Raw genomic sequence first — 27327 nt, 5'->3', positions numbered from 1 at the left:
TGCATCCTTATTTTTTAGAACCATGCAAACTATGTATTTATGAAATTCTTAGTTATGAGAACCATCTATTTCGATTTTTTTTTAAACAATTTATTTGTGCAGATGATGCAGGTGAGAGTTCTCCTTGGACCATAAGAATTCTAAGAAAATTTTGGTGTTAGGAAACCTCATTCAGGAAACAAGTGCTCATCTGCTCTACTGAAAGTACCTGCAGGTTCCAGAAATTGTGCTAAGCTTATATTGACAGTGAGCTGGCAGTTGCTGCTGCTCCGAGTAGAGTATTTTGCAAAATTCTCGTCAAGAAGAAAGGAATGAGAGGATATTGGCCGAATATCGTTCCCAGGCCCAATAATATTACCAGGCCGGGTACTGTTTCCGGGCCCAATACCTCTTCCCGGGTATACAATCAGAAAAAGAAATCCAATCCAATCCAATCCAAATCAGTGGAGACTGTGAGCGCCGGCGGCGGCGAAATGGCCCGCAGCTTGCCGGCGGCTGTCGTCTCCCTGCCGGACGAAGACGATCTCCTCCGTGAGATCCTCCTGCGCCTCCCGCCGCAGCCATCCTCCCTCCCGCGCGCCTCCGCCGTCTGCAAGCGGTGGCGAGCCGTCGCCACCGACCCCAAGTTCCTCGAATGCTTCCGCTCGCGCCACCGGGAGCCGCCCCTCCTCGGCTACTACGAGTGGACCGACGAGGGGATCATCTTCAGCTCCGTTCTGGACCCTCCCGACCGCATCCATCCCCAGCGCTTCGGCCTCGGCGACAACTCCCGGAACGGCATGCTCGGGTGCCGCCACGGGCGCGTCCTGGTCAGGGAGTTCCCCCGGAACAAGATCTGGGTGTTGGACCCGGTCACCGGGGAGCTCTGCGGCTTGGATGCTCCACGGGAGTTCAACCCGGTAGCCTTCTTCGTGAAGGGGGCGGTGCTCTGCGCCGCCGCCGACCGGAGCCACGTGCACGGCAGCTGCCACTCGAGCCCCTTCAAGGTGGTCCTGGTGTGCATATATGGCTATTGGGACCCTAGTAGGCCCATCGCTTTCGTTTACTCCTCGGAGACTGGCGTATGGCACAATCTCCCCTTGGCCAAAGCTCCTTCTGAGCAGTACCATTTTGCTAACTCTGGGGTCGTCGTCGGTAATGTCCTTTATTGGTCGTCCATGTCAACAATAGGCCACATGTTGAGCTGCTCGACGCCTCCCGCAGTCCTGGATACGGCCCTAGTCAAAATAGTTGAGATTGATTTGGATGGGCAAAGCCTAGCTGTGACCAAGGGGCCTCCCAGTATGAAAGGTTCCAGCAGCCATCAGGTCATCAAGGCAGAGGATGGCGACATTGGTGTCGCCATGTTATCTTACCCTAACATGGAAATATGGCAGAGGAAGGTCAATTGTCATGGTCATGCTACGTGGTTGTGGCACAAGACCGTTGACATGGATACCATTCTCGCCCCCCCTCCCCAGATTACGGGAGCGAGGACGTCTAAGGAAATACTGGATTATGATGAGGATAATGGTGTATTTTTTTTATGTGTGGACACATATGTCTACATGGTTCAGCTTGAAGCAATGCAATCCAGGAAACTTTCTGAAAAACTCTCCTATGTCCAGGTGTTTCATCCTTTCAAAAGTTTCTATACACCAGGTGATTGCTCATCCCTAGTCCTTATACTGTTAACTGTTGTAGTAACCCAATCCAGTAATGTTTTGCACATGGTTGTTCGGATACCTGTATTGTTTTCATTCAATATATCTGTTTTCACTCTTCTGATATACTGAATTAAATGTGAAATGATTAACTCAGTTGGTACATTTGGGACCTCAAAGCTAGTTATATTCTTTTATACAACATGATAACAACTACCATTTCAGGCTGGTCAGGGCGCCAATCAAGCGCAACGGCGTCGCCAAAATCCGTATCAGTACATCAGGACACAGCAGCAGCAGCAGCTCCCTGCACAGCGTTGGCATCAACAGCCGCAGCAGCAGATTCAAGCAGATCCTCAACAGCAGCAGCAGCAGCAGCGTCAGACTCAACAGGGGCAGCAGAATCAGGCCCCTCGCGGGGGTGGTGGATGAGGTGGACCTGCTGGTGGATGCCGCCCTCAACGACCTCCCCAACAGACAACTGAGGAGGTAACTCAGCCGGTCGACCCAAAATACAGAGATATTGTATGCTTCAACTGTCGTTTACCTGGGCATTTTGTGGGTATATGCATCAAGCCCTAGACCTGTTTTATGTGTCGTAACACTGGGCATCATATGGAGAATTGTCCTCTGTGGGGGAAAACCTATTCCTATGGCACAGTATGTGGGAAGTGGAGGGCGAGGGTTAGGTTTCTTACTTTTTTCACACAAATGTAGATGACAAATCCCTTCTTGGTCCATTCAAGCCATTAATGCTCAGTTGGCTCAATGTTTATGGTACAATTATGAGGAAACTTTAAATACCATCTGGTAAATTGGGAGTTAAGTTAGTATGAAGAAATATTTTGGGGGGCTCGGTATACTCAATTTGAGAGATCTAAATATTTCTCTCCTAGCTTCCTGGATTAAAAGATATCAGTTAGATGATCTCAAAATATGGAAACAAGTCATACAATATAAATATGATGCAGATGATCCAAGTATCTTTGCTCTTCCTGAGGTGCAGACCTCTCCTTTTTGGAAGGGTGTTCTATGGGCACGCAGGGCTGCTAAAATGGGCTATAGATGGCAAGTGGGTAATGGTAAAACTGTTAAATTCTGGGAAAATCAATGGATAGGTAATGCCAGCCTAGCAATCATGTTTTGGGACATCTGTATTGTTTGCAATCAACAAAATGTTTCTGTTCATGAAGTCTGGGATGGAGAGGAGCTGAAACTATCCTTTTGGAGAGGTTTCAACCTTAGATTCATGGCACAATGGTATGACCCAGAACACTTAGTAGCTGGGACTGTACTATCTGATGAACACGATAGTTTAATCTGGAAATTACACCAATCTGGTTGCTATACTTCTCAATCTTCTTCCGGTTTGATGTTCTAATGTGTTGAAATGGCTCAACAGGTAAGAGCATCTTCTGAATATCGTTTGTGAGTTTTTAATATGAAATTATCTGGTTGCCAAAGTTGGATGCACCTACACACTTATCATTCTGCTATAAGGATTCAAGCTTGTGAATGACACAGATATAACTAAAATAATGTGATGCCAAAGGGAAATGTCTCTTTATGACTGTACCCTATATCCCAGATGATCAAGATGTTGAATATGTGTTGGTGTTGATACTTCCTGTGTGTGCTTATCTGTCGATGCCTTATGAGTTCTCCCTTGGTTTAGCTGTTTCAGAATCAATAAGCTGAAAGCAAAATGTTAGCATTCCATTTTATTTGGTGCTATTATTAGGTTATGTCTGTATATCAGATTACTTATGGATTGACAGCGTTGTTTTCTCCAGGTGCAGGAACAGTTGCTGCAGTTCTCGTTGAGCATGCCGCGTTGCATCAATGTGGTCGGCAATGCTTATGTTATCTGAAAAGGCTTGCTGAATGCATGGGTTTGCCTTAGCCTAGCCAAGTTCCTAACGTGCCGAGATGATTTTCAAATGAATATCTGCAACCAACCTAGCCAAGTTTCTAATGTGCCGAGATGATTTTCAAATGAATATCTCCAACCAGCTTAGCCAAGTTTCTAATGTGCCGAGATGATTTTCAAATGAATATCTCCAACCCAGGGAACTTCAGCTTCCCCGTGTAATATTTTAGTCGAAATCTTGCCGTGTCTTGTTTTTTTCATGATTCTGCTTGGCAGCTGTTCTCTTCGGCAACGAGAATTTCGGACTGCATTTCTTACATCATTAACCACCATCAAGCATTAAAAAAAATAAGATGCGAAAAAAGGAAAAACAAGTACTCATTTTCTTCGTCATATCTTATCAGATGTAGACAAAATTCAACCATTGCTCCAAATCGCATTCCCTCTGGAATTTATTACCCTTTTTCAATTGTATGGAGATGCATCGATTGCTTAGACCTCAAGGAACAAAAATCATACTATATCATAGTAATATTTGTTTTCAAATTGAACCATATCATTTCTTCAAGGAAACCAGCAGCCAGTTGCAGAAAAGAAAACTGCAGCTATATCTGGAAATTAGGCATCATCAAGTTCTTGCCGTCAGTTCCTCTGGCACTGCAATTTGTTGCTGCTCTAGGCAGTGTCTTGCATACTAATACCAATTATAGCATGACGTTGTGTCATTGTCTAAGACCAAGCAGCTATTATCCAAGCTTACCAAATTAATTGGAGGATTCAGGAAGCATGGTATTCGATTATTCCACGCTGGATACAACCATAATTTCACCTTTTCACAATACAAGGGTAAAGCCAGGAGAGCCGCCCTGGAGCCGTCGAGAAGTGTAAAAGGCAGTGCGAACCAGGCGGAAACGATTAAGAAAGGAGCACCTGTTACTCCCTGTACAGACGTGTATGTAAATGTTCATATTTTGAACAAGAACGTTCAAGTGAGTAATTGTTGGTCCAAGAATGTTACAAAAGTAGGTTACTCGTTCTCTGTTATATACAACTTTCTTTAGTAGTGGCAGAGCATCCTAAGGATAGGAGCACATGACATTTCACATTCTGATACACAATAAGGTTCGGATTTCTAACAAACATTCAAAAGACAAAGCATGGCAGGAAAATCACACCATATATATTCCATAACAACAATGGCACATAAATTTCACTCGTCTTCCTCCTCAGAGACTGCAGTCAGTTCTGACGAGAAATGGTAAGAGTCCTCGATATGAATATGCCCCTCGTCACAGAAGAATGGCCTAGAAGGCATTTGCAGGCCACCGACACTGCCTTCCAGCATCTCTATGACCTCGCTCATTGTCGGGCGATCTTGGGACCTCATCTGGATGCACCATAGACCAACGATGCATAGCTTCCTCTCCAACTCATGCATTTCTGCAACAGAAACAGATATCTCACCCAGTTCCTCCTGTCTGGTTAGCTGGTCATACACCCATGATGGATAGTAAGACTGGCTTGAGTTCACTGCATTTGCATCAACATTCCTTCTTCCTCCAGCCATCTCCAGTAGCAGCATCCCGAAGCTGTAGACATCAGACTTGCTGGATATGGCACCGAAGCTCCGGGATATCATCTCAGGAGCTATGTACCCAATAGTTCCCCGTAGGGCACTCAATGGTACAAAACTGTTGTCCCTTGGGTATAGCTTGGCAAGACCGAAATCCGCGACCTTTGGGACAAAATTGCTGTCAAGAAGGATGTTGTGCGGCTTGATGTCAAAGTGTACAATCTGCATCTCGCACCCCTGATGCAGGTAGTTGATCCCCCTGGCGATGCCCAGGGCAATCTCATTGAGCTTGTCCCAGGAGAAGCTCTTCTCGGCCGAGAAGATGTACTTGTCCAGAGAACCATGAGGCATGTACTCGTAGACAAGCGCCCTCCTCATTTCCTCTGAGCAGAACCCGATCAGACACACGACATTGACGTGGTGGATCCTGCCAATGGTGGAGACCTCACTGATGAAATCTTCTCCATTGCAGTTGGATTTACTGTCTAGCATCTTGACTGCCACATGTACATCACCTGGGTGCAGCACGCCCTTGAACACGGAACCATAGCCACCTTGGCCCAATTTATCTCTGAAATGGCTTGTGACAGCAACAATGTCTGTGTAGGTGTACCTTGTTGGGCCGATCATTTGTTGCATCCGGAGGAACTTCTCAACTGCGTCGATTGTAATTCTTGTTTTCCAATACTTGTGGGCAAGGAATAGCAGTACCATCAGCGGTGCCAACACAAACCTGCATAGTACTGCATACAAACAAGTTTATACATACTTGTTGCAGATAGAAAAAGGAAAATAAATAATTGATGATTCTAACATACCAGCAATCCACTTCACAATCCACATAGCAAGTATTGGGGGCAACTTATGATAAAGTGAGGGATCGAAACGAATCATGTCCTTGATATAGAGAAGTATGTCGTTATATGGTCTCTTTACACCAAATATACATGCCCAGAAACGGAAGTCAATAAAAAGGATGTCCTCAGTTCTATTCTTGATGCTGACGCCTGTACTAAACACTGGCTGTCTATTGGGGTCACTGCAAGAACATTGCATGCATGATAGATAAAAGGGTATTAAAGGAAACGAAGGGGTTCAGGCTTATACATGGGCGAATGAAATGGAACAAAATCCAAAACTCACTGAATCGACCAGTCGATGCAGCGGTTGATGTACTGAATATAATTCAATGGAGTTTCTGTCTCAGGGAATTGAACAGAGAATCCACCCCTCAGGTATTTTAGGAAATCTGCATAATGACTGAAATCATAATAGTTTCCCCGACCACCCAAAAGAAACATGGCCAAGTATCCACAAGAAGGCTCCAAGTTTTCGACATACACACTGTCAATCAGCAGATAAACGAAAGAATTTTTGCTGCTCAGGCAAGCTACCGGTGAGTAGTACGGAGTCTGTGCCCGCGAACAGTTCACTAAGCTAGCCCTGATAACTGTTTCACCAGGGGCCAATTCGCGTCTCTCGTGTGAACCTTGGACCCCATTGAAGTAAGGAAACTGATCCGAGCGAGGAAGAGGGCAGCTGCTGTTCATGTCCAAGTTGGCATCTACGACCCAGAAAGATGAATCGGTATAGTTGATCTCGGTGACAAAGTATGTCCCTGTGTTGATCTGAATTCTAGCCTTGCTCTCGGTGCAAACCAGCTCATAGGATTGAACACCACACCTGTGCGGATCGTCCCGCCGGCGGAACGGGTGCGACACGTTTCGGAGATGTCCACAGGAGAAAGGATGGCACGGATGTCGTCCCTGGACATCTCCCACCAGTACTGTAAGCACAACAAAGATGATTAACAGTTGCATGGTAGTAGAGAGATGAATTTCACCACAGACCGCCTTGGTAGGTCATTTGGTTCACAGATCACAGTAAAGGCAGACGCAGCCGGAGTTAGGGCATCCTCAGTAGCAAGCTGTTACAGAGTACTAATTTTCATCTCATGGCTTCTCTCTCCTCTTTCTCCTTTTATTCTCTTCTGCAAATAAATAGTACTGTCTATTTCTATCTATCACTCCTCCACATAGGACTAGGACCTGCTGTTGGAGATGCCCTTAGGAGCTGGTTGCTAATGGTTGCCACCCGAAGATGGATTGGCTTGGCTTGGTCAAACACAAGAGGAAAACCAGGGAACTGCTGCCAACCACACTCCCGCATGAGGAACCAGTCAAAGTAGAGAGACTTGCAGCAACTACAAGGAAAGTAGTCAATTAGTATTAGGTAGTATGCCACAGACAAAAAGCTGATGTGGAGGCCTAATTAATGAAGAAAGAGAGATGCATTGTATCTTATGCAAAATACGTTAGCATGGAACCCAAGAAAAAATAAGTTTCCTCTCTCACAAAACTATTAAATGACAACTATTTTAGATACAAAAATAGGATAGAAACCATTGAGAGAGTTCTATCTAAAATATATACTTAATGCATAAGATACAATACAACCTTAAGATATGATGCATTGGGAGTGCCCTTAGTCACAGGTTGCTCTGCATTTCCACAGTGGACCACTAGAACGAACGCTGCAGGAGGTTGCATTCACAGTTAAATTCTCCTCAGTACAAAGGTTGGTTGGTCTTCGCACTTGCAATAAGCACCAATTATTTATTCATATGTACACACCCTTGCAAAGTTGTAATATCTTTCTTGCCATCCTCTTCACCTTCCATGGCCATCTCTGTCACAGCCGCCCTCTCTGCTAGATCTCTCTTATCATCCACGGAGAGAAAGAGGAGCTCCAACATCCAGCGCGACTGAAAAATGGCAGCAGCTGCATCGACTTGCAGGTAAAAGGCACTCCCCCTAAGGCAAGCACGACTTTGACCAGAGATTTTCTTGCTCTTCTTCAGTTATCTACTTGATAATCCATTACTTACCTTCATCTTCATGTACATTCACCAACCTCTGCGGTGCAGTATGAGAAAGATGAGTATATTTGCAGTCATGGTGCTCTCTGTTCTCGACCATAGAACATGCATGGCCACAGCTTCAACAGGTTGGGATGACCCAGATTTCTTCCGATACTGCCCACCGTCGCGGTGCAGCAAGGATGGACCTGAGATCCGGTTTCCGCTTCGGCTTGAGACCAGCAATTCATCGTCATTGTGCGGCGCAACGTGCGCGAAGCTGGCTTGCTCCGGCCAAGACACCATCCTACTTCACCCATTTCTTGGCCCATGCAAAGTGGCTGCCATAGATTACAGGCATGGTGCCTTCAGCATAGTCCCACTCGCGGACTCCTTGTCGCCATGCCCACTTCAGAAGCTCATCTCCAAAAATCTATCAGCTGATGTCTATTCCGACTGTGCATTAAACATGCACATGCCCGGAAAAATAATAAGCTGTTCAAGGGAGTTTGTACCAAGCAGCGCTACTGAAGTTGATAACGATTACCTCGTAAAAAATGCTGACGATTTTATTGTTGGCCCAATCTCTTGCTTTAGCAACCAAAGCCAGTTCATGTATTTGGTGAGTGCTCGTACATACATGTATGTGCTTCCAGTGGACTGCAAGGTCGTCTCAAATGTTCCAATACCATTTGGATCCCTGGATGCAACATTCAAGCAAATATCGGAAAGGATTATCAGTTCTGCTGAAATAACTATTAGTTGGATTGACTCAGACAAATTGCTCCATTGCACAAGATGTGAACTCGGAGGGCGAAGTTGCGCATTCAGCTCGCAAAGGAATCAAACATTCTGCATACGTCACAAACCTCATGGTATCGTTTTCCTTCTTCTTTTCCTTTTTCTTTTGTCTTTGAAACTAACTGAACAAAACCCCATATGATCGCAAAACCTATTTTTATTTTCTAACATAGCTTCATAGTGGGGGATAATGGGATTGCAATAGATGAGAGTAGACTCAACTTGAATAGATGGCAGCAGGAGCAGCTACCTCATATAACTGTGGTCTTGCCTTTTATTGCCAAGAAGTGGTTTTCCCTTTTATTTCCTAAACCATCAGTAGAATCTTATTCTCTTCTTTGATATTTGCAGGTTTGCATGTCAAAATCATTGCAGGTACGTCCGCGATCCACACTTTCCATGCATTCATCAAAAAATAAATAAAAAGAAAAGAAACAAAACCATTTAACATGCATAAATTTCTTATTGTTGACTATTTTGGCTATGCTTTCTCATATCCTCATCACGGTTAGTCCATCTCTAAGTGATGGATTTGTATCATAGTTCAATATGCTTATTTCATATATCCTGTTTATGCAGCTATATCATCGGTAGCCACATTTGTTGCTCTTCTGTTGATATTGGTCACTGCACTGTATCATTCAGTGAAGATAAAATATAACGAAGAGATACATTTGAAGGTTGAAATGTTTCTCAAGACATATGGCACATCCAAACCCAAAAGGTACACTTTCCCTGAAGTTAAGAAGATGACAAGACGGTTTAAGGATAAAGTAGGACATGGCGGATTTGGAAGTGTGTACAAAGGCGAGCTACCAAATGGACTTCCTGTGGCAGTCAAGCTGCTAGAAAACTCTACAGGAGAGGGACAAGAATTCATCAATGAAATTGCAACCATCGGATTGATCCACCATGCAAATATTGTCCGCCTCCTAGGATTTTGTTCGGAAGGGACGAGACGCGCTGTTATTTATGAATATATGCCTAACGAGTCACTGGAGAAACACATATTCTCGCATGACTCAGATATTTCTCAACAACCCCTAGTACCTGACAAAATGCTAGACATTGCTTTAGGCATCGCCCGAGGAATGGAGTACCTACATCAAGGATGCAACCAGTGCATTCTCCACTTTGACATCAAGCCACACAACATCTTGCTGGACTACAACTTATCTCCGAAGATTTCAGACTTTGGTCTTGCAAAGCTGTGTTCAAGGGACCAGAGCATCATTATGTTGACAGCAGCAAGAGGCACTATGGGCTACATTGCACCAGAGATTTATTCTAGGAACTTTGGGGGTGTATCCTACAAATCAGATGTTTACAGTTTTGGCATGCTGGTGTTAGAAATGGTGAGCGGAAGGAGGAACTCAGACCCAAGTACTGAGAGCCAGGACGAGGTATACCTCCCAGAGTGGATCTACGAGAAAGTAATCAGTGGGGAAGAATTGGTGCTTCCTTCGGAAATGACATCACAAGAGAAAGACAAGGTGAAACAGATGGCTATTGTGGCACTATGGTGTATTCAGTGGAACCCCCAAAACCGTCCATCAATGACAAAGGTGGTAAACATGTTAACAGGCAGGTTGCAGAATCTGCAGATCCCCCCTAAGCCCTTTGTCTCATCTGAACATCGCCCCATGCCATAAAACATCAAGTACAAATCACCATGCTGTACTACAATTTTACGTGTTGCATGGTAATGTCGTAGCATGCAGAATGCTCAATTGCTTAGTGAACTACTGGGGCACCTGATCTAGCTTATAATCCATCCTCATGTAATGCTATTAATTAGAAAAATATGATACTGGATTTGCAATGTAATATAATAGTTGAAAGGTGAGAACATGTCAAAGTACCTTATCCTTCATTGCCGTGATTTATCTCCCCCAAATAAATTTTAGGGTGTAGTCCACTAGTGACTCTCACTGGACAGCTCGACGGAGGTCCGTAAACTCATAATGTTGTATGCTCATTTCATCCCATTCCATTCAATTGAACTGAGTGAGCCAGTACTCTGTAAATCTCAAAATCAAACGACGACCCTGTAGGCAGGGAACTGATCATGTAATGTGTAGTACCAGGAACTAGAAACTTACAGTTAACATTCTACAATTTTTTCTAAGAACAAAAGGAGAGGAAAACAAATGGATCATTACCAATTTACCATGGCTATCTGAACTCTGGAGGTTATCACCTCTGTCTACCAGGAGTCCAGAACCATCATCAGATTCGAGCATCATGACGACCAAAGCCTCACACCATCTTGCTGGACCAAAGCTTCAATCCGATCCCAAACATATCATACATTGGTCTTGCAAATCTCTGCACAAGGGATCACAGCAAGATCAACAGTGACTAGAGCAGGAGGAACAATGCGGCACCGCAGAACTGTATTTCTCAAAACTCTGGGATGGTATCTTACAGCCGGTGGGAAGGAGGGAGGAGATCCCCGGCGGTGCCTGGACGGGAAGGAAGGAAGGAAGCGGAGCAATTACCAGTTTGCCGAAGGATTCGTGAGAACGCATCCGCCGGTGACGGAGGCGCCGCCGCCCCCGCAGAGGGCTTTTTTTTTTTTGAGGGAAGCCGCAGATGGCATGCACCGTGATATCAGTGAAAGCCCACCTCTACTTGGGCTGGCCCAACTACACGGCCTATATCGATCGAAGCCCCCCAAACCATTCTTGGCCCCGAATTCAGATGGACCGAGGAGAGGGCCCCCGACCCCTTCCTTGATCCTTCCTCCGCCGCCCTCGAAATATATCAATCACACTTCCCGGCGGAGCTCCGTCGGCGGCGATTCGGACCGCCGCCCGCCCGAGTCCTGAGTCCCAATAGCTTCACAGCTTGCCGCGATCCACAGGTGTGCATATTTTTGCCTCCATTCGCACCAGCTACAACTCAACTTCTTATACACTTCGCGAGTTTTGTCCTCCTCTAGGTCACGAGTCATGAGCGAGGAGGGCGGCGAACCGACGCGCCGCCGCCGCCGCAGCAGATCGCCGCCAGCGGCGGCGGACTCCCTGCCGGACGACGACGACCTCCTCCGTGAGATCCTCCTCCGCCTCCCGCCGCAGCCGTCCTCCCTCCCGCGCGCCTCCGCCGTCTGCAAGCGGTGGCAACGGCTCGCCACCGACCCCAAGTTCCTCCGGTGCTTCATCGCCCACCACCGGAAGCCGCCCCTCCTCGGCTACTTCAAGTACGTCGTCACGGGGCTCGTGTTCACCCCCGTCCTGGACCCTCCCGACCGCATCCCTCCCGCGCGCCTCCACTGCATCATTCCTGATACTGATGGCGCCCCACGCGACAAGCAGTTTCTCGGGTGCCGCCACGGTCGCGTCCTCGTCATGGACAGGGTGCGGAAAGAGGTACTTATCTGTGACCCCATCACCGGCGGTAAGCACTGCGTGACTGCTCCGCCGGAGTTCACGAGGAACTCTGTCTACGGAGAGGTGGTCTGCGCTGCCGCGGACCGGGGCCACGTGCACGGCAGCTGCCACTCCAGCCCCTTTAAGGTGGTCTTGATGTCCCTGACAGAAGACCATAATTGGTCTATTGCGCGGGTTTACTCCTCGGAGACTGGCATATGGGGCAATCTCATCACAACAGCGGTTCCAAGTGATATTTATGGTGCTAGCATTACTGGTACCCTTGTTGGCAATGCCCTTTATTGGTTGCTTCTTATGACAGATGATATACTTGAATTTGATTTGGGTGGACAGGAAATATCTGTGCTGAGGATACTTGAATTTGATTTGGATCTACAGAGCCTAGCTGTGATCATGGGGCCTCCCAGTACATATGATTTCCTCAGTTACACCCGCCAGATCATCCGGGCTGAGGATGGCGCTCTTGGCTTGGTCATATTTTCTTACCCTAGCATCCAAGTGTGGCACAGGGAGGTTGATTGCCATGGTGTTGCCACATGGTTGCTATACAAGACCATTCGCAAGCATAAAATACTTGGGCTTCCTCAGATTGAGAGAGGGAGGACAGCGATGCAATGTATGCTGGGATATTCTGAGGATACTAATGCAATTTTTATAATTATTGACTTCACTGTCTACATGGTTCAACTTAAGTCAATGCAATCCAAGAGACTTCATGAAATCGATTTCCGTGATATTGCTAACTACTATCCTTTCACTAGTTTTTATACACCAGGTGATTGGTCATCCTTACTACTTATATTGCAAAAGCAATCCAATCCAGTTATGTTTCATATAGTTGCTTCAACATTTTATCCTGCTTCTTTAGTCACTCACAACATCAGTGTAATTAGCAGTTTCCCTTTGCTACCTAGACAAACTTATAGCTGTATTGTTTTCTATGTTATCAATCAATGCAGCTGTCTCCATTCTCGGGAGATGCCAAATCGTATGTAAAATTAGTAAAATATTGTAAAATCATGTCAAATGAGAAGCTCAGTTGGCCTCTTTGGAATGCCGACGCTAGTTATATAAATTTATCTGTTTAATCTTGCTAATTTTCTTAGCTCAATAGCAACTTTCAGTGAATCAATACCTTCTGAAATAGTTGTTTTTCTTTGTCACTTGTGGAAGATCCTCCAGCAAGTGACTAGTACATCTTTAGCACATAAAAATATATTTCATTTCTTGTCTCTAATCAGGCTTCATTTATTTAGAACTAACTACCAAAGATTACTTTTATTGCTAGAGTTTGCTAGTTTTGGCATATTTTAATTTTGTCTGCTTGGCATGACATGTGATGCATTTACATTAGAAATATTCTAGACATTTTATTATTTATCTGCTAAAGCCTTCCTTATGAGGTCACCAAGTTACTGGTTTCAGGATTATAGTCTTTCCATTTTAGAACAGACTTGGTTTTGTTTATACATTGCTAGTTTCTATGGGTTAAAGCATCTATAAAAAGTGAGTTATATAGCTGTATTAAAAGTGAGTTATTTTTCTCAAGTTATATTTGTTGGCAACTGACCTACAACTATCTTCTCTTATCCAATTTTTTTCCTTGGAAATTCTGTTAATTGCTTGACTCCTTCTGCTTCTAGGCATAGCCAATGCTGGTGGATGTGATGGACCTGAAATGGTGCATGATACATAGGACGGCCGTCTTGTTTGATGTACTAATATGCTGAAATGGTTCGATTGGTAAGAATACCATCTGAATATAGTTTGTGAGATTTGGACTGTTTGATTTTCCTATGGAAAATATCCAACTGCCAACGTAGTTAATTTGCACCCGTAGGCTGCAGGCAACTGTCCTTTCAGCATTAGGGATTCGTGCATGTGAGTAAGACAGATAACGACGGAAACCATGGGCGGAGCTCTCGGTAGGGTGAGGTGGGGTGCCCGTCCTACCTTGATTTGTGGCAGAAAACTAATTAGGTCTTCTTTAGTTGTAAATCCGGCAGTTTGCTTTAATTGAGCGAGAAAGTAGAGAGAAGGTAGCGTGATTCTTGCCATTAATTGGGTTGCCGGTTTCCTTCTTGGGCTGAGAATTGCCCGTGGGCCTGGCCGGTGGGGGAAGCTGTGTTGTGCTTGGTTCGGGAATCGGGAGATGACCAATTTGCCTTGTCCAGTTCTCACGTGGCATGCCTCTGCTTCTCTCGAGCCTGGTGGGCAGGGGTGGCACGGGGTAGGGTAAGTAGGCGAGTGCCAGCAACGGGCCACCGCAGCAGCTGCTCAGCGGGACAGGGCCCAGCAGGCAGCAGCACTGAAAATGACATCGAAATATCAAGTATGGACCGAATTATTTGGTACAATGGGAGAAAGGGGGAAGACACGAGGTCATCAGTGATCATTTTTACCGTCTGGACACCTTCTATGTTGCCATAGATTCTATTACGATTTTGTTTGATCATTGCTTTAATGAGGTATCTTCGCAGTTGATTCATAGCTTCTCCTGTCTTGGCCCGAGAGACTCATTTGCTAGGTTCAATGTGAATATAATTGCTTATCTTACACAGATTTGTTAGGATGGTTTCTCTAATTATGAGCGTGAGCCTATAGAAGATATTCTTGCGTTATTCATTATTCATATGAGGAATCTTGCTTTATATTGCAAGACTAACTAAAAAGATGGTCGAGCTCGAAAGGCACATCATGTTTCCTACGGTTTACCGCTTCATTGAATTGGCAATGATTTTAATTTTACTAAAGTCATTATGTTTAGAATTATACTCCCTCCGTCCCATATTAAGTACCGAAATATTACATGTATCTAGACGTATTTTAGTATATAGATACGTCTATATTTAAACAAATTTAAGTCACTTAATATGGGATGGAGGATTAATGTGATGGACTATTTTTATTTTTTTCATCAATTTTTTTATTCTTTAGACTTTGCCCTACCTTAAATTTTTTCCGTCCTCCGCCCATGACGGAAACTATGGTTCATGACAAGGCACAATGACAGTGTTTTGGTTCTTAAATGTTATCCAGACGAGAGTTCTCCCTTGTTTTAGCTGTTTCGTGAATCTATAATCTGACTGCAATGTATTACTAGTCCATTTTGTGTTATTACAAAATCAGTCACAGCATTCAACTCCCCCACTGCAACAAATTAACAATCTCGGAAGTCCTCTGCGATTTATTTTGTTCTCATTGGTATTCCTAGGAGATGCAGCCAGGGATATATGATATCTGTTACTGGGATTTTCTTTATGTTGCTGAGCTGACCATGAGTTTGTACACACATCTTGTTCATTCATTATGTCATATAGGTGATACTAATAGGTTCTGTCTGTATCTGTGTCTGTATCAGATTACTAAGTGATGATTTTGTTTTTCTCCAGGTGCAGGAAAGGCTGGTGGAGTTCTCTTCGAGTTTATATGGTTGGCACTGTTTATATGTTATCTGAAAAAAGAAAGACTTGACAAGTGTTGGAACTCCTGTTTTCATTGCAAGCAACGGCATTCATGAAGCTGAGTCTTCACTGATTAATCTTAAGATTGTACTGTAGCACTGTTTATGTTTTCACAAAAAAGAAGTGTTTATGTTATTATTATCTGAAACTTAGCAAGTGTGTACCTTAGTGTAGCTAAGTTTCCTATGTATCAAGATGAACTTGACTACCTAAACCAGGGATTTCCAACTTCCCCTAGTAATATATTTCAAGTTGATTTTCATGTACTCCGTATCTTGCTTTCTTTACTACATAGTTGTGCCTCGCAAGTTGCAACCATCTTGCTCGATCAAAGCTTCAATCCAATTCCAAACATATCATAATACTCCGTACAACGGAATAACAGAACTGTATTTCTCAAAACTTTGGGCGGGAAGAAGTTAGCCAGCAGCACTTTTATTGACACCATTGCCAACAACCAGCCGCTCCAATGCTATTTTTTTTTTTGACGAGTGCCGCTCCAATGCTATTGGCAATGATGAAAGCTCACGTCGACTTTAACCGGCCCTACTACACGGCCCAAAATCCGTTTGTTCAAACCTTCTTGGCCCGCATCGACCGGAGAGAGAGAGCCCATTCCTCAGCCGCCCTAAAAACAAAACACCTTCCCGGCGGAGCTCCGGCGGCGGCGGCGGTCCCGAGTCCCAATGGCTTTCGGTCGGTGAACCTTACCTTCTTCTATTCTATGTGTATAATAGCTTGCCGCGATTCACAGCTCACAGGTGTGTGTATGTATGTGCCTCAGTACAGATTTTGGGGTTCCACTTCCTCGTACCAGCCGACCGCTCGTGCGAGGATTCGAGCAGCCGGCAACGACGGTGGTGAGGAGCCGCTTGCCGAGGGCTAATTCAGCAAGGCCTAATTATCGATTCGCACGAGCTAGATGGTAAGCAGCAACATCTTATACACCTCCCGACTAGTGCTGTGTTAACTTGCAAACTGTTGTGAAATGAAATCTGATGCCATGTACCTGGGTAATCGCATTACATGGTCCACGGTAGCTGATAATTCAGTCAAATGGTGGCACGCGCTAAGCATGATTGGTCTTTCTATGAGTAGTAATTTCTGGAACACGCCAATGTTTGCAGTACAAAGTAAGCGATGGGTGACTAACTTCCCTTGTACAGTACCAACCAACTACTAGATTGCAAGTTTGTTGAAATATCTGATGCCTTACAGTTTACCATCAGACTGCACTTTTTTCTCTCTCGAACATTTGTCATCATACTGCTAATTTAGTTGAAATCAAATGCCATACACAACAGGCATTACTGTAACATGCCGATTGCCAGGTCTCGAACATTTCCAGAATCATGGTAATATATTTTCAGGATTTTTCTCTCTAGGTTTGTGGTGTAGGGAGATGAAACAAATGGCTTAGGAAGTATCACTAGACTTGACAAGCTTCCTGTAAACTGTTTACTGGACAAGCAACTTACAGCTTGGGTGACCAGCTTTCTTGCTATATTCTCTTTCTCCTTGAGTCGTTATAAAATCTCATTCTGGTCCTCAATACAGGGATCCAGTTTCCACTTCCTGTATTCCCACTCACCTTTTCCAACAACAGCATGCTGAAGTTATAAACTTCTGACTCCTGGAATATTGCCTCAAAGTTCTGAGAATATAGTTCTGCTGCGATGTCGCTCTGGATGCAGTCAGTGTGGCGATGCTTTCAATATCTGCTACACACAGCTTTGAAAGTAGAAAAACCTAAACTTTGTGGATTGACATTGTAGCACAATCCTCTAGTTGTAGTAAAAAAAACAGTGGCCTTTAGTCCCAATCAAGTTTGGGTAGGTGGATATGAAACCCAACTAGAAAAGCTGCAGTTAGTGGCACAAAACAATGACCCATGAACTAGTGTAGCAAACTTGCATATTATCTAGATTGGTCATCCTTTTCCTTCTTAAGGAAATCGATCAATCTTTGTAAACTTGGGAACCATATGTACGCCACCCGTTGTCAAAACACAGTGGAACTTGCACAAGCCATAAAAGCATTTATGGTGACTCGTGAGTCATCAACCTCTGCCCCTCAAACTCCTGATTTGCCCTTAGTCTGTGTGTTTATTTTATTTTATTTATTTTTAGCAGAGCTAGGAGCATTTTCAAACATGATATTCATTTCAACTATAGAAACTAGGAACAAATTTGGGTTACATATGGAAACCAAACAAAAGAAATGGAGCTGGAGTTTGCAATAGCGACATTCTGCTAGTAAAATTAAATTCGAGATGAGGGACTCCAGACTGTAGTAATATATGGGAAAATACAACATTCGAGGCCATGGCTATTTTGGACGCGCATAACCTAACTGGTTATTTCCTCAGGATCATCTCACTTCACCTGGGGCCTGATACTTCTGAGGCTAGGAGTGGAGCTGAGCAATTTACATTTCCGGCAATACGAAGGTTTGCTGGACTTGTTGCAACAAAATTATGATCTATGTTTGTCTCTGCATCCATGGTGCCTTCCAAGACTTTGACGACCACGGACATTTCAGGTCTTCTTTTGCAATCAATCTGCAAACACCACATCGCGAGCTTCATCATCTGAATTACTTCTTGCTTGTGTACTTGCATGTCATCATTGTCCTTGTCAATCAAATCTACCAAGTGTTCACTTTTCACCTTTTCTTCCAATAAGGTGATGAGATGGATGCTCTCTTCAGATCGGGAAGTGTCGAGGTTCTTTCGTCCGCTGATGATTTCCATGACCACAACGCCAAAGCTGTAGACATCGGCCTTTTCTGTGATCTGTGATGTCAACCATTCAGGAGCTAAATACCCAGGTGTGCCTCTCATTCTAGTAACCACTTGGCTCATATCCCTATCAATGAGCTTGCACAATCCAAAATCAGATAGCTTAGCATTGAAGTTCTCGTCTAAGAGGATATTTTGTGGTTTGACATCCAAATGAGCAATTCTTCTTGTGCACTCCTCGTGAAGATAAGAGAGACCCTTAGCTATGTGAGTAACAATCTTGCATCGCGTCTTCCAATCAAGGGGGGGAACACTATTTTCTTGTCGATGATAAATCCACCTGTCCAAAGATCCTCTGGGCATATACTCATACACCAGGAGTCGGTGTGATGTTTCTGCACAGAAACCAATTAACCTCACCAGATTGATATGATGAATGCTGCCGATTGTCTGAACCTCTGCCGAAAATTCTCTCTTTCCCTGACCTGCTCGATCCAAACGTTTCACTGCAATTCTTTCCTCACCAAACTGCCCCTTGAAAACAGACCCAAAACCTCCTTCACCGAGCTTTTCTCTAAATTGCTTGGTTGCTACTTCTAACTGTTGAAATGTGAACCTCATTGGTGTTCCTTGTAGGTTTCCAAAATCTTCCTCTTCGTCCTCCATCTTCTGGTGCCGTCGTGTTCTTCGTCTATACACAATGTAAGAGATGAATGCGGTGATTAAAATAAAACCTACCACGGAACCCAGAACAAGACTAGCCCCAATAGCAATTGTTCCATGAGGACTTTTAGGTGAAGAAGTTAGATCGACCGGTGGGCAGAAGGTAACCTGGTAGTTGGTTTGGAACGGGCAAGTGAATGCAGTGCTTAAGGGAGCATCCCTGGAGTAACTTAATGCCTCAGGGCACATCCGCACAAAGAAGGCAGAGTATTTGTTGGAATCACAGTCGTCCCCAGAGCAGCAGTACTGGTTGTTCAACACCGTACAAGCGCTATTGCAGCCTCCCGGGGCCTTCAGCTCCCTCGGACACTGTGACGTGATGTTGGCCGCACAATGGGGCCCCTTGCTGCACCCTGGTGATCCTTGCCCCTTGACCTGTATTGGCAGGAACTCCATGGGTACATTGAAGCCGTTATAGAGGGAGATGTCGAAGAAACTGTTAGTGGTGTACTGGTTGAGGGAGAAGTCAGCAACTGTCAGAGGCGGGTTACCATCACTCCTGCAATCTAGCACGCCGCTGCAGTCACCTGTCTGGCAAAATCCGTGACCTTTGCTGTCAAATGAGCAGCCAGTTCGAGCCCACACGCGCCCTCTAGTGGTGTCATAGGGCACGTCGAGGGTCCATGTCTTCCCTGTGTCGAGCCGCATGCCGCCTCCTACCGGCAAAGCGGCCGGCCACACAGTGTAGGAGCATCGGTTGGTGATGTTCAGTGTGACGGTGAGGCCGGAGTTGGTGGTGAGGCCGGAGTTGGTGGTGACAACAGGCAGGACAAAGTTGAGGAGGAGGAAGAGGAGGAGGGGAGGCAGGTTGTGGAGAGTCAGGAAAATTCCCATGACTCCCATTTGTGCTGTGTGTTAAGCTGGTAATTGGACTTTTGTTGGGTGTAATGATAAAGGAGGAACAGTGGTCTGGTTCAGTGCTTCAGTGTTCTTCCCTAAGATTTGCGTGTTGAAAATGCCCAGCGGTCAAACCTAACTCACTGCTGTCCTCCACTACAAAATGTTTTGCCTGGCCCAATCGCCCTGACTTGCTTGTGATAATGGGACCTTTCCTTTTAGCTCCTCTGAAGTTCATGTGAACACCCTTACAGCACATTCAAACTCTCTTGATACATACCTTTTCCTTTATAAATATGATGTAAATGTATGTCCAGGTCTCACAAAAACATGAACGAGCCTGAGCTCTATTAGATTTTATTTTTTTACAAGGTTTATTAGAGGTTTTCATGTCGTGAGAACGGACGTTTGTTTAGAAATTTCAAGAAATTCTACACGTGCATATTACTACATTGTCCAAAATTTCATTAAGAAATAATTTAACATGCGAGCTATTTATGTATTGTGGTCTTCTTTTTGTACCCATAAATGAAAAATCTTTATCAGCGAAATTTTACACATATGTAGCATGCATTCATATGTACCTGTAATTTTTTTCAGAATTTTTTTAACTTGTAAATATAGCTGATTTAATGTATGCATTTGTGGTGATAGTCAGATCGTCAAACTCTGGAAGGCAACAACAACGTGTATTTGCCATTATCTATCACTTTGCCGAAGCATTAGTCTTCGAAGTGGTCAATGATGCCGGCAGCTATGGGGTTGGGACTTTATGCGTGTCATTGTCAAGCCAACTATCTCGATAGTACAAGTCGTCATACAAGTCAAGCTTTGTAAAGTGAAGATATTAAGGGATTGGTGCTATCAAGACTCAGGAGTCGAAGGGGCCAAAAGTGCGAAAGGAAAAGAAAATACTTCCTCCGTCCCATATTAAATAACGAAATATTACATATATTTAGACGTTTTCTGGGTATAGATACATCCATATTTTGTCAAATTTGAGTCACTTAATATGGAACAGAAGGAGTACTAAATATTGTACAACATCACAAGCATCCGGGGAGGAGCTCCACTTAAAACTTGTGCATGATATGTGTCTGGTACACATAGGGCTTGTTTGGTAGGCTGCACCACCCTAGCATGGCCTTCCTCCCTAAGCCATGCATGCCGACCCTAGACTTTTTTTTTTTACCAACATGCCGACCCTAGACGTGCTGAGTACAGACAACTGCAGAGTGTGTTTGATAGCCTGTATATCTATCGAAACATGCTGAATTGAGATGTTGTTTGGCAGTTTTTATCGGTTGAGACATGTTGAGCTGAGAGCTTGTATCTTAGTTAGATTTGGTTGACTCTGAGGTGGCAGAATACCACCACAGTTGGGAGATGATGAAAAATGAAGATCTTGCACAATTCTAATAAATTTTCATCACAGATGTTAGAAATATTTGAACAAAGTCAACAATTTGTGCAAGGAAAACATGTTGCTATGTCAAGTTTTCTAACACATATCAGTAACTGCTACATCAAACAACATGGAAAGCTCGAGCCACAGCAGCCTGAAGAAGAACCATTACCACCATTTTCTCTTCAGTTTTGCCTTCAGAACCAAACTGCTAACCATCTAGACATTCTTCTCTTCAGTTCCATTTACTTGTTCGTTCATTCGTTTATTTCCAAGCTTCCGTTCATCGACTTCAGGTCCTTGCTAGTGCAAAACAATCAACTCTGGAGAAATGCCAACGGCAGTCTGCCGTAAACAAATAAACCGAGTAGCAGCATATGCAAGCAAAATTACTGCATGATAGAGGCCGGGCCTTCGCAAACTCTTCCTCCAAAAGCAGTGAACAATCATCGACGAAAATTTATTGGTTCCTTAATACTCAACCATTGGAAAATAAACATTTTCGAACGCCAGTCCAGTCTACTAACGATCTATTTTTTCCTCTAAACTTATATTGCAGACTATTTTCCACTCAGGCCTAGGTTCATTTTCGGCCCATTCCAACTTGAGGCGTTTTCCCGCATGTATTTGGATATTTTGGAGCCACTCCCCAGTCCCAAGGTGTGTCCAGTGTCAATCCTAGCTAATTCCAGTCTGAATTTGCAAGGTTAGTGTTTTTTTCTGTCCAAGCTCAAATTTTGATCATAATTCCAGTCTAATTTATGATGTTAAATTTTTCTTTCCAGATTCAAATTTTGAGTGTAAATTTCTTGTTCGAGTATTTTGTTACTATATATATGTACAACATGGGACATGGCGATTAGCTTTTAAATCACAGTCGTTGTTGAGAGCTTAAATTTGGTTTGGGCACCCAAATTAAATACGCCTGGTTTATATATTTGAGACTGGTCATAGCTTGAGATAGGGACACTACCGGATTCCCAAGGAAGCATGAAGCTCATCTTGTAGAAAACGATTGCTCCTTCTTTTTTAACCATATATGTGTTGATTGTCTAGGGATAAGACATGAATTTTGGCATCATGGGTTTATCATGAAACCAGTGATCTTACGGAAATCATAGATCCAAAGGGGAATTAGTGACATATGTATGGAGTATTGTTCATGCTAATTTAAAGAGATACGCTTTTCTATAACATGACATTTACTGCATATGTAATAGAGTGGCAATACAGGAAACGGAAATTTGAACAGGCATGGCAAACAAACCTTCATTAACATTTGCATTATAAAATGGTCTTAACATGAAATGCATAAGACAGAAAAACAAGATGCTTAGTTCATGCTTCCAAGATATTATTTTCTAGATACTCACGGAGGTAAGCATGGAGACCATCAAGGAGAGCCAATGCTCCCTATAGCCCTCGGAAAAAACGCGGCACCCTCACACGGCTGCCATCTTTCCTCTGGAAGAACGCATGCCTTATAAGGCTTTCTTTGAAACAGAGCCCAAGAACACTTGTAGCAACACCCTGCCATTGGTATTTCTCCAGCAACTTACCGTTGCTATCACAGTGAAGCAGGTGGTAGGACAAACTAGGGCTGCCAGTTACCAGCATATCTCCATTCTCAGACACAACCTTCCTGCTTAAAATGCACCTATCTGTAATATGCTCCCTCATATCCGCCACACACAATTCAGCTCGGTACTTTAATGACCATCCCTCCATCTCATAGTCTCGCAGCACCCATAATTCTGTCATCGTGGCAGCATGATCTATATGTCTGATGCCAAGTGTACCGTCCATCTGAAGCAAATGTACCGATCTGCTGGCTATGGGAGACTGCATCAACCTGAATGACTCAAGCACTGTGTCGAAAACTACTACCTTACCAACCAAGGAGTCGCTGCAATTCCTACCAAGGTGCCAGTGCAGGCAGTCATGTAGCAGGACGGGCTGGTGCTGGCAGGCAGGAACAAACCAGTGTCTCGGGGCGTTCTCCAGAGGCAGCCCGATGCACCTCGGTCCCCCGGAGGAGGATACCGTGAGGACGTGGTAGACTCTATCGTCGCTGCTGCGCCCTGAGTGCTTGGAGTAGAGGACGCGGTACTCGCCGGAGGGGCGGTGAGGGTACAGAGCGGCGACATTGCAGCCGGTGAGATCCGGGAGCGCGCACGACTGGCGCGTGGCCGGGTTGCAGAGGTAGAAGCGGTGGTTCCCGAGGGACAGGAGGAGGAGGCCGTCGCAGGAGGCGTGGATGGTGAAGCCACGGCGTGGGGAGTAGTCTTTGAACCCGAGGACGGGCCGGCGCACGGCGGGGGTTGGCCGCATGTCCAAGGCGTCGACCGCGCCATGGACGTTGATGGTGTCGTGGCCGTAGTTACTGGACTGGAAGAATACCAGCGGGAGCGACGGCTGGCGGCGAAAGCTTTCGGAGAAAGCTGCTTTGCTTTTCTTGCCGTGGAAAAGCAGAAAGCGTGTTTGGTTACGACAACTACTTTTGCTTTTGTAATTATCTGAAGACTGTTTATATGCGAATTGATCGTAAATCGACAAAGAAAAAATTAATTTTGATTCTAATTATTGTTTACATAGAAATAAAGACCTTCGTTCCATAGTATAACACAAAATATACATGGTTCACGTGATAATGTATGCCATGGACATAGCTAAACTACCTCGCTCTCGCAGCAAACAAAGCATTGGCGATCCTATCACGAATGATGTTCATGGTAACCACGCCAGGTCCCTCGGGAACGACATATCCGTTCTCTCCGTCGACCGTCATCCCCTTGTGTCGTTCCCACCTCGGCCCCTTCAGGCATGTACTCTTCATCTGCATCACAGCTATCGAATTCCACATCGGGCAACTTGCTATCACGAATGAAATTGTGCAAGGCAGTGCAAGCTAGAATGATCCTCGTTTGTGCTCGAGGATTGAAACTTGGCATAGATTTTAATATGCGCCACTTTCATGTTGTCCCATTTGTTCTTAAATTGTGTCTTGGTTAGTTTCTTTCCCGTTTTTGCAGCAAATTTATCCTCAAGATTCTTCCAACCTTTGTTGTTCAAATAGGTAGTAGGACTATTTCCAGCAAGTACCTCCTCCTTGCAAATATCAACAAAATGTTTGACATTTGCCTCATCCCAAACTGCCTTCTCACCCATACTTCAATAAAAAAGTTTGGGACAAACATTACTTCAGTGACAATGCAACAATCTATACCAGCACAATCCCATAATCGTACACCTTTAATTGCTAGAAATTAGAAAGGAAGAAGGGACACAGAGAGGGATCAGACGGGATGAGACGTACATGAGGATCGGAGGGGCGGTGGCGGCGTCTGCAAGTCGGGAACGGGTGGGCCGGGGCGGCCGGGGACGGACGGGCCGGGGTCGGGGGGTGCGCGACGCCACCGGAGGAGACCGCCGCCGGTGGAGAGGCCGCCGGAGCTAGGGTTCCTCCTGGCCGGTCAGAGGAAGAGCTCGATGGGAAACCCTGACATGTTAGCGACTTGTTTCTCGTTCGGTTTGGGAGAGAAAGAAAATGAATCGTTTTTCACTTATGGGTGGTAAAGGTGGGTAAATAACTCTAAGTTGGCAAGGAAAAGCAATCAAAAGTACCTCTAAACCTACTTTGAGAATTGTACTACGAAAAGCAGATTGTTTTTTTGCTTTTTGTTGTGGAAAATAACCCTTTGGTTAGCTTTTTCTGCTTTTCGAAAGCAAAAGCAGAAAAGCACCCTAACGAAACGCACCCTAAAACGCCAACGGATGATGGATTTGGCTCAGCAATGCATCCACCCTGAAAGATGCTTTGAGATTTGTGCACGAGATTGGGTTAAGTGATTATTATTATTCTTGGCAGTAAGTTAGAATGGTCATAGTGGGAGTAACAAAAGTGGTAACTAAAGTGCTAACTAAGCAATTTTGATGATGTGCCATGTCATTAACGAGGAAAGAGAGGGTTGGGGTAACTAGATATGTTTACCATCACATCACACTTCTCAAGATACAATGAGTCTATAAAGGTAATAAATAGGCCTTTTATGTTATCACGAATATGTTACTACCCACTGTTGAAGTAGTAATATAGACTAGTAACATATGCATGTTACTAGTGTATGTTACTCTCCACCATGACCAGGCTTAGAGATACTATTTCAAAAAAAAAAGCCGTGGGAAGGGTGAAATACACCGGCTCAAAGTGAAAAATAAACCATTAGTCTCCAAACTCTAATTTTTTATTTCCTCCGGCTTCATTATCAAACTGTACATGAACTGCGATGTTTACCTTCGTAATCTTGTCTTAGTTCTACACTTTGGTTCAAAACGATTCGAGAGACTAAATCCATTTATAGTGTGTTTGGTTGCGTCAGTGATAATATGGCAGCATGTGCAAAGAATTCAGAGACGACCGAAACTAAAATGAATCTGGGAACTCAGATGTGACCGAAATACTGGCGGCATGCGGAGAGTCTCGCGAGCTGTTGACAGTATTTTTCCTTTGCACAAAATCAAACCGGGAGAAGTTGCCAACTAGAGATTCTGTGTGCTATTTGAACTCCAAATTAAGGAATGGAGCTTTACATCGAGTGATACACAGAAGGTAGCATGGATCCTTTACCTTTATCTGGAACACGAAGCAGCTCACCTTCTGTCAACAAAATTGAAGCCTGAAATCGTGATTCTGAAGATTGAACCTATGCCTCACTGGCAGTTCTCCACTGTCCAACTACTAAATACAGCTTAGGCAGGTTATGATGCATTGATGCTCGTTCTTGGTGGTCTCCGTAGTACGTGCAGATAGCTCCTACGGGTGAGGGTCCCCGCTGGAGGTCGGCGGCGGCGGCGCACGGCCGCCGCCTCTCCCGCCCATCGCCATCGCCATTGCTGCAAATCGAGTTGAAGAATGTGAGTCAGTGGGTGAGGTCGGCCTGCTTAATTGCTGCTGAATATTCAGACAGAAGAGGAAAGAAAGGGAAATAGAGGCTACTTTCCAACGAAATTCTGTAGAACCTGCTCTTGATTTACATCCCAATCTGAAGTTCAGAAATGGAGATGAGGTCAGGCAAGAAGAAAGATTGTTATTACCTCCGGTGAGCAAGCTGATGTTGAGTAGCGCCGCGAGAAGAATCAGAGACAGCAGCAGCAGGGCATGGATGAGGAAGTAGCAGCAGTAGTATCGCTGCCGATGCTGCTGCTGCTGCTGCTGTTGCATCTCTCTCTGAATTAACTCTGAAGTTTGAAGTGATGCTTATATCCTCTATGGAGTGATGGAATCCCTCCTATTGTTTCTTTGTTTTCTTCTTCCTTCTCTGGCTCGTAACAGTCCGACGGAGAATGCAGATCGTGTAGGCCAAAGCAGCTGTGTGTTTCTGCTTCGTTCTGAGTTCTGTCGGAAGCTGATAGCCGCAGGAAGGGCTGGATGCACAAGCATCTTCTTAAGGTTTTTTGTATAAAGATCGCACGTGTCGTACATTGATGGCCGTATCGCACCGGATCCTTGCGGTCAAAACTACTACTGGTAAGAATAATAATAACTGCAGTAATACTCGTATATAGATTACTGGCTCGTCATCGCATATGAACGCCAAGCAGCGATGATCTTAAATTTCCAGAAAGCCTTCACTTGTTGCAATGTTGTTGCTTCTTGTACAGCCTCTGTTCGGCCCAATATTAATTCCATGGCCCATGAAGAGGCCCGAGATCCGTTGGATCAAATGATGTTGTTAATGGCCCAGCCCAGCTCGTGCACTTTCTGCAAAAGAGTCCCTCATCCCCTGATCCCCTTCCTCCTTCCCGGCGTAACTCCGGCGGCAGGCGGCGGCGGCGGCGAACGGGACCGTTTCCCTACTCCCGATGGCTTCTCGTCGCCCGCCCTCTCCTGCGGAAGGCCGCCACTCTTCTTCCCTAGCTAGCTTCACTTTTTCGGGCCCCACAGCCGCTACCGCTGCCGTCGTCAGTAGCTCACAACCGCCTCCAACCTCCTCCTCCGCCGCCGCCGCGTCGAGCAAGGTGA

The 27327-nt window shown here is 44.8% G+C and overlaps 5 protein-coding genes and 3 long non-coding RNA genes across 11 annotated transcripts; 3 read left to right on the top strand and 5 right to left on the bottom strand.

The window, feature by feature from the left end:
• Positions 1 to 899: 899 nt before the first annotated feature.
• On the top strand, positions 900 to 3800 carry LOC100839990. Its single transcript, XR_001406025.2, has 3 exons — positions 900 to 1641; positions 1869 to 2132; positions 3437 to 3800. It is a non-coding gene; the product is annotated as an uncharacterized LOC100839990 (long non-coding RNA).
• Positions 3801 to 4466: 666 nt separating this feature from the next.
• LOC100829090 (rust resistance kinase Lr10) lies at positions 4467 to 7684 on the bottom strand. Its single transcript, XM_014899121.2, is given in 5 exon segments — positions 4467 to 5829; positions 5905 to 6125; positions 6230 to 6836; positions 6839 to 7289; positions 7543 to 7684. Coding segments are annotated over 4 exon segments (1956 nt in total). The 5' UTR covers positions 6861 to 7289; positions 7543 to 7684; the 3' UTR covers positions 4467 to 4723.
• Positions 7685 to 7694: 10 nt separating this feature from the next.
• Positions 7695 to 10610, top strand: LOC100837778 (rust resistance kinase Lr10). Of its 3 annotated transcripts, none has more exons than XM_010232073.3 (4): positions 7695 to 7883; positions 8013 to 8818; positions 9096 to 9119; positions 9324 to 10610. In XM_010232073.3, the coding sequence occupies exons 1-4, from the start codon at positions 7858 to 7860 to the stop codon at positions 10394 to 10396; spliced, it is 1929 nt and encodes a 642-aa protein (XP_010230375.1). In that variant the 5' UTR covers positions 7695 to 7857; the 3' UTR covers positions 10397 to 10610. The 3 variants fall into 3 exon arrangements, with proteins under 3 accessions (XP_010230375.1, XP_003566867.1, XP_014754608.1); XM_003566819.4 differs by having other exon boundaries at positions 7772 to 7904; XM_014899122.2 differs by lacking the exon at positions 7695 to 7883 and having other exon boundaries at positions 7955 to 8818.
• Positions 8506 to 11322, bottom strand: LOC106866209. Its single transcript, XR_001406181.2, has 4 exons — positions 11173 to 11322; positions 10907 to 11072; positions 10607 to 10792; positions 8506 to 8643 (listed from the first exon to the last, which is right to left on the bottom strand). It is a non-coding gene; the product is annotated as an uncharacterized LOC106866209 (long non-coding RNA).
• Positions 11323 to 11464: 142 nt separating this feature from the next.
• LOC100839686 lies at positions 11465 to 15866 on the top strand. Its single transcript, XM_003565204.4, has 4 exons — positions 11465 to 11610; positions 11689 to 12911; positions 13780 to 13879; positions 15529 to 15866. Exons 2-3 carry the CDS (start codon positions 11699 to 11701, stop codon positions 13830 to 13832), a joined length of 1266 nt encoding a protein of 421 aa, XP_003565252.3. The 5' UTR covers positions 11465 to 11610; positions 11689 to 11698; the 3' UTR covers positions 13833 to 13879; positions 15529 to 15866.
• Positions 15867 to 17743: 1877 nt separating this feature from the next.
• LOC104582467 (protein P21-like) lies at positions 17744 to 19995 on the bottom strand. 2 transcript variants are annotated; one of them, XM_010232071.3, is made up of 2 exons: positions 19172 to 19995; positions 18771 to 19031 (listed from the first exon to the last, which is right to left on the bottom strand). In XM_010232071.3, exons 1-2 carry the CDS (start codon positions 19904 to 19906, stop codon positions 18915 to 18917), a joined length of 852 nt encoding a protein of 283 aa, XP_010230373.1. In that variant the 5' UTR covers positions 19907 to 19995; the 3' UTR covers positions 18771 to 18914. The 2 variants fall into 2 exon arrangements, with proteins under 2 accessions (XP_024315696.1, XP_010230373.1); XM_024459928.1 differs by having other exon boundaries at positions 17744 to 19989.
• A 1180-nt stretch (positions 19996 to 21175) lies between these two features.
• Positions 21176 to 24659, bottom strand: LOC112268555. The gene is made up of 2 exons (XM_024459934.1): positions 22679 to 24659; positions 21176 to 21628 (listed from the first exon to the last, which is right to left on the bottom strand). The coding sequence occupies exon 1, from the start codon at positions 23634 to 23636 to the stop codon at positions 22719 to 22721; it is 918 nt and encodes a 305-aa protein (XP_024315702.1). The 5' UTR covers positions 23637 to 24659; the 3' UTR covers positions 21176 to 21628; positions 22679 to 22718.
• A 1070-nt stretch (positions 24660 to 25729) lies between these two features.
• LOC104582989 lies at positions 25730 to 27323 on the bottom strand. Its single transcript, XR_002963548.1, has 2 exons — positions 26400 to 27323; positions 25730 to 26198 (listed from the first exon to the last, which is right to left on the bottom strand). It is a non-coding gene; the product is annotated as an uncharacterized LOC104582989 (long non-coding RNA).
• Positions 27324 to 27327: the final 4 nt, after the last annotated feature.

Source organism: Brachypodium distachyon, chromosome 2, assembly GCF_000005505.3.
Source record: "Brachypodium distachyon strain Bd21 chromosome 2, Brachypodium_distachyon_v3.0, whole genome shotgun sequence".
In the NCBI taxonomy this organism is placed as follows: domain Eukaryota; kingdom Viridiplantae; phylum Streptophyta; class Magnoliopsida; order Poales; family Poaceae; genus Brachypodium; species Brachypodium distachyon.
The sequence above is the reverse complement of the archived record's forward strand: the minus strand, read 5'-3'. Positions and strand labels throughout refer to the sequence as shown.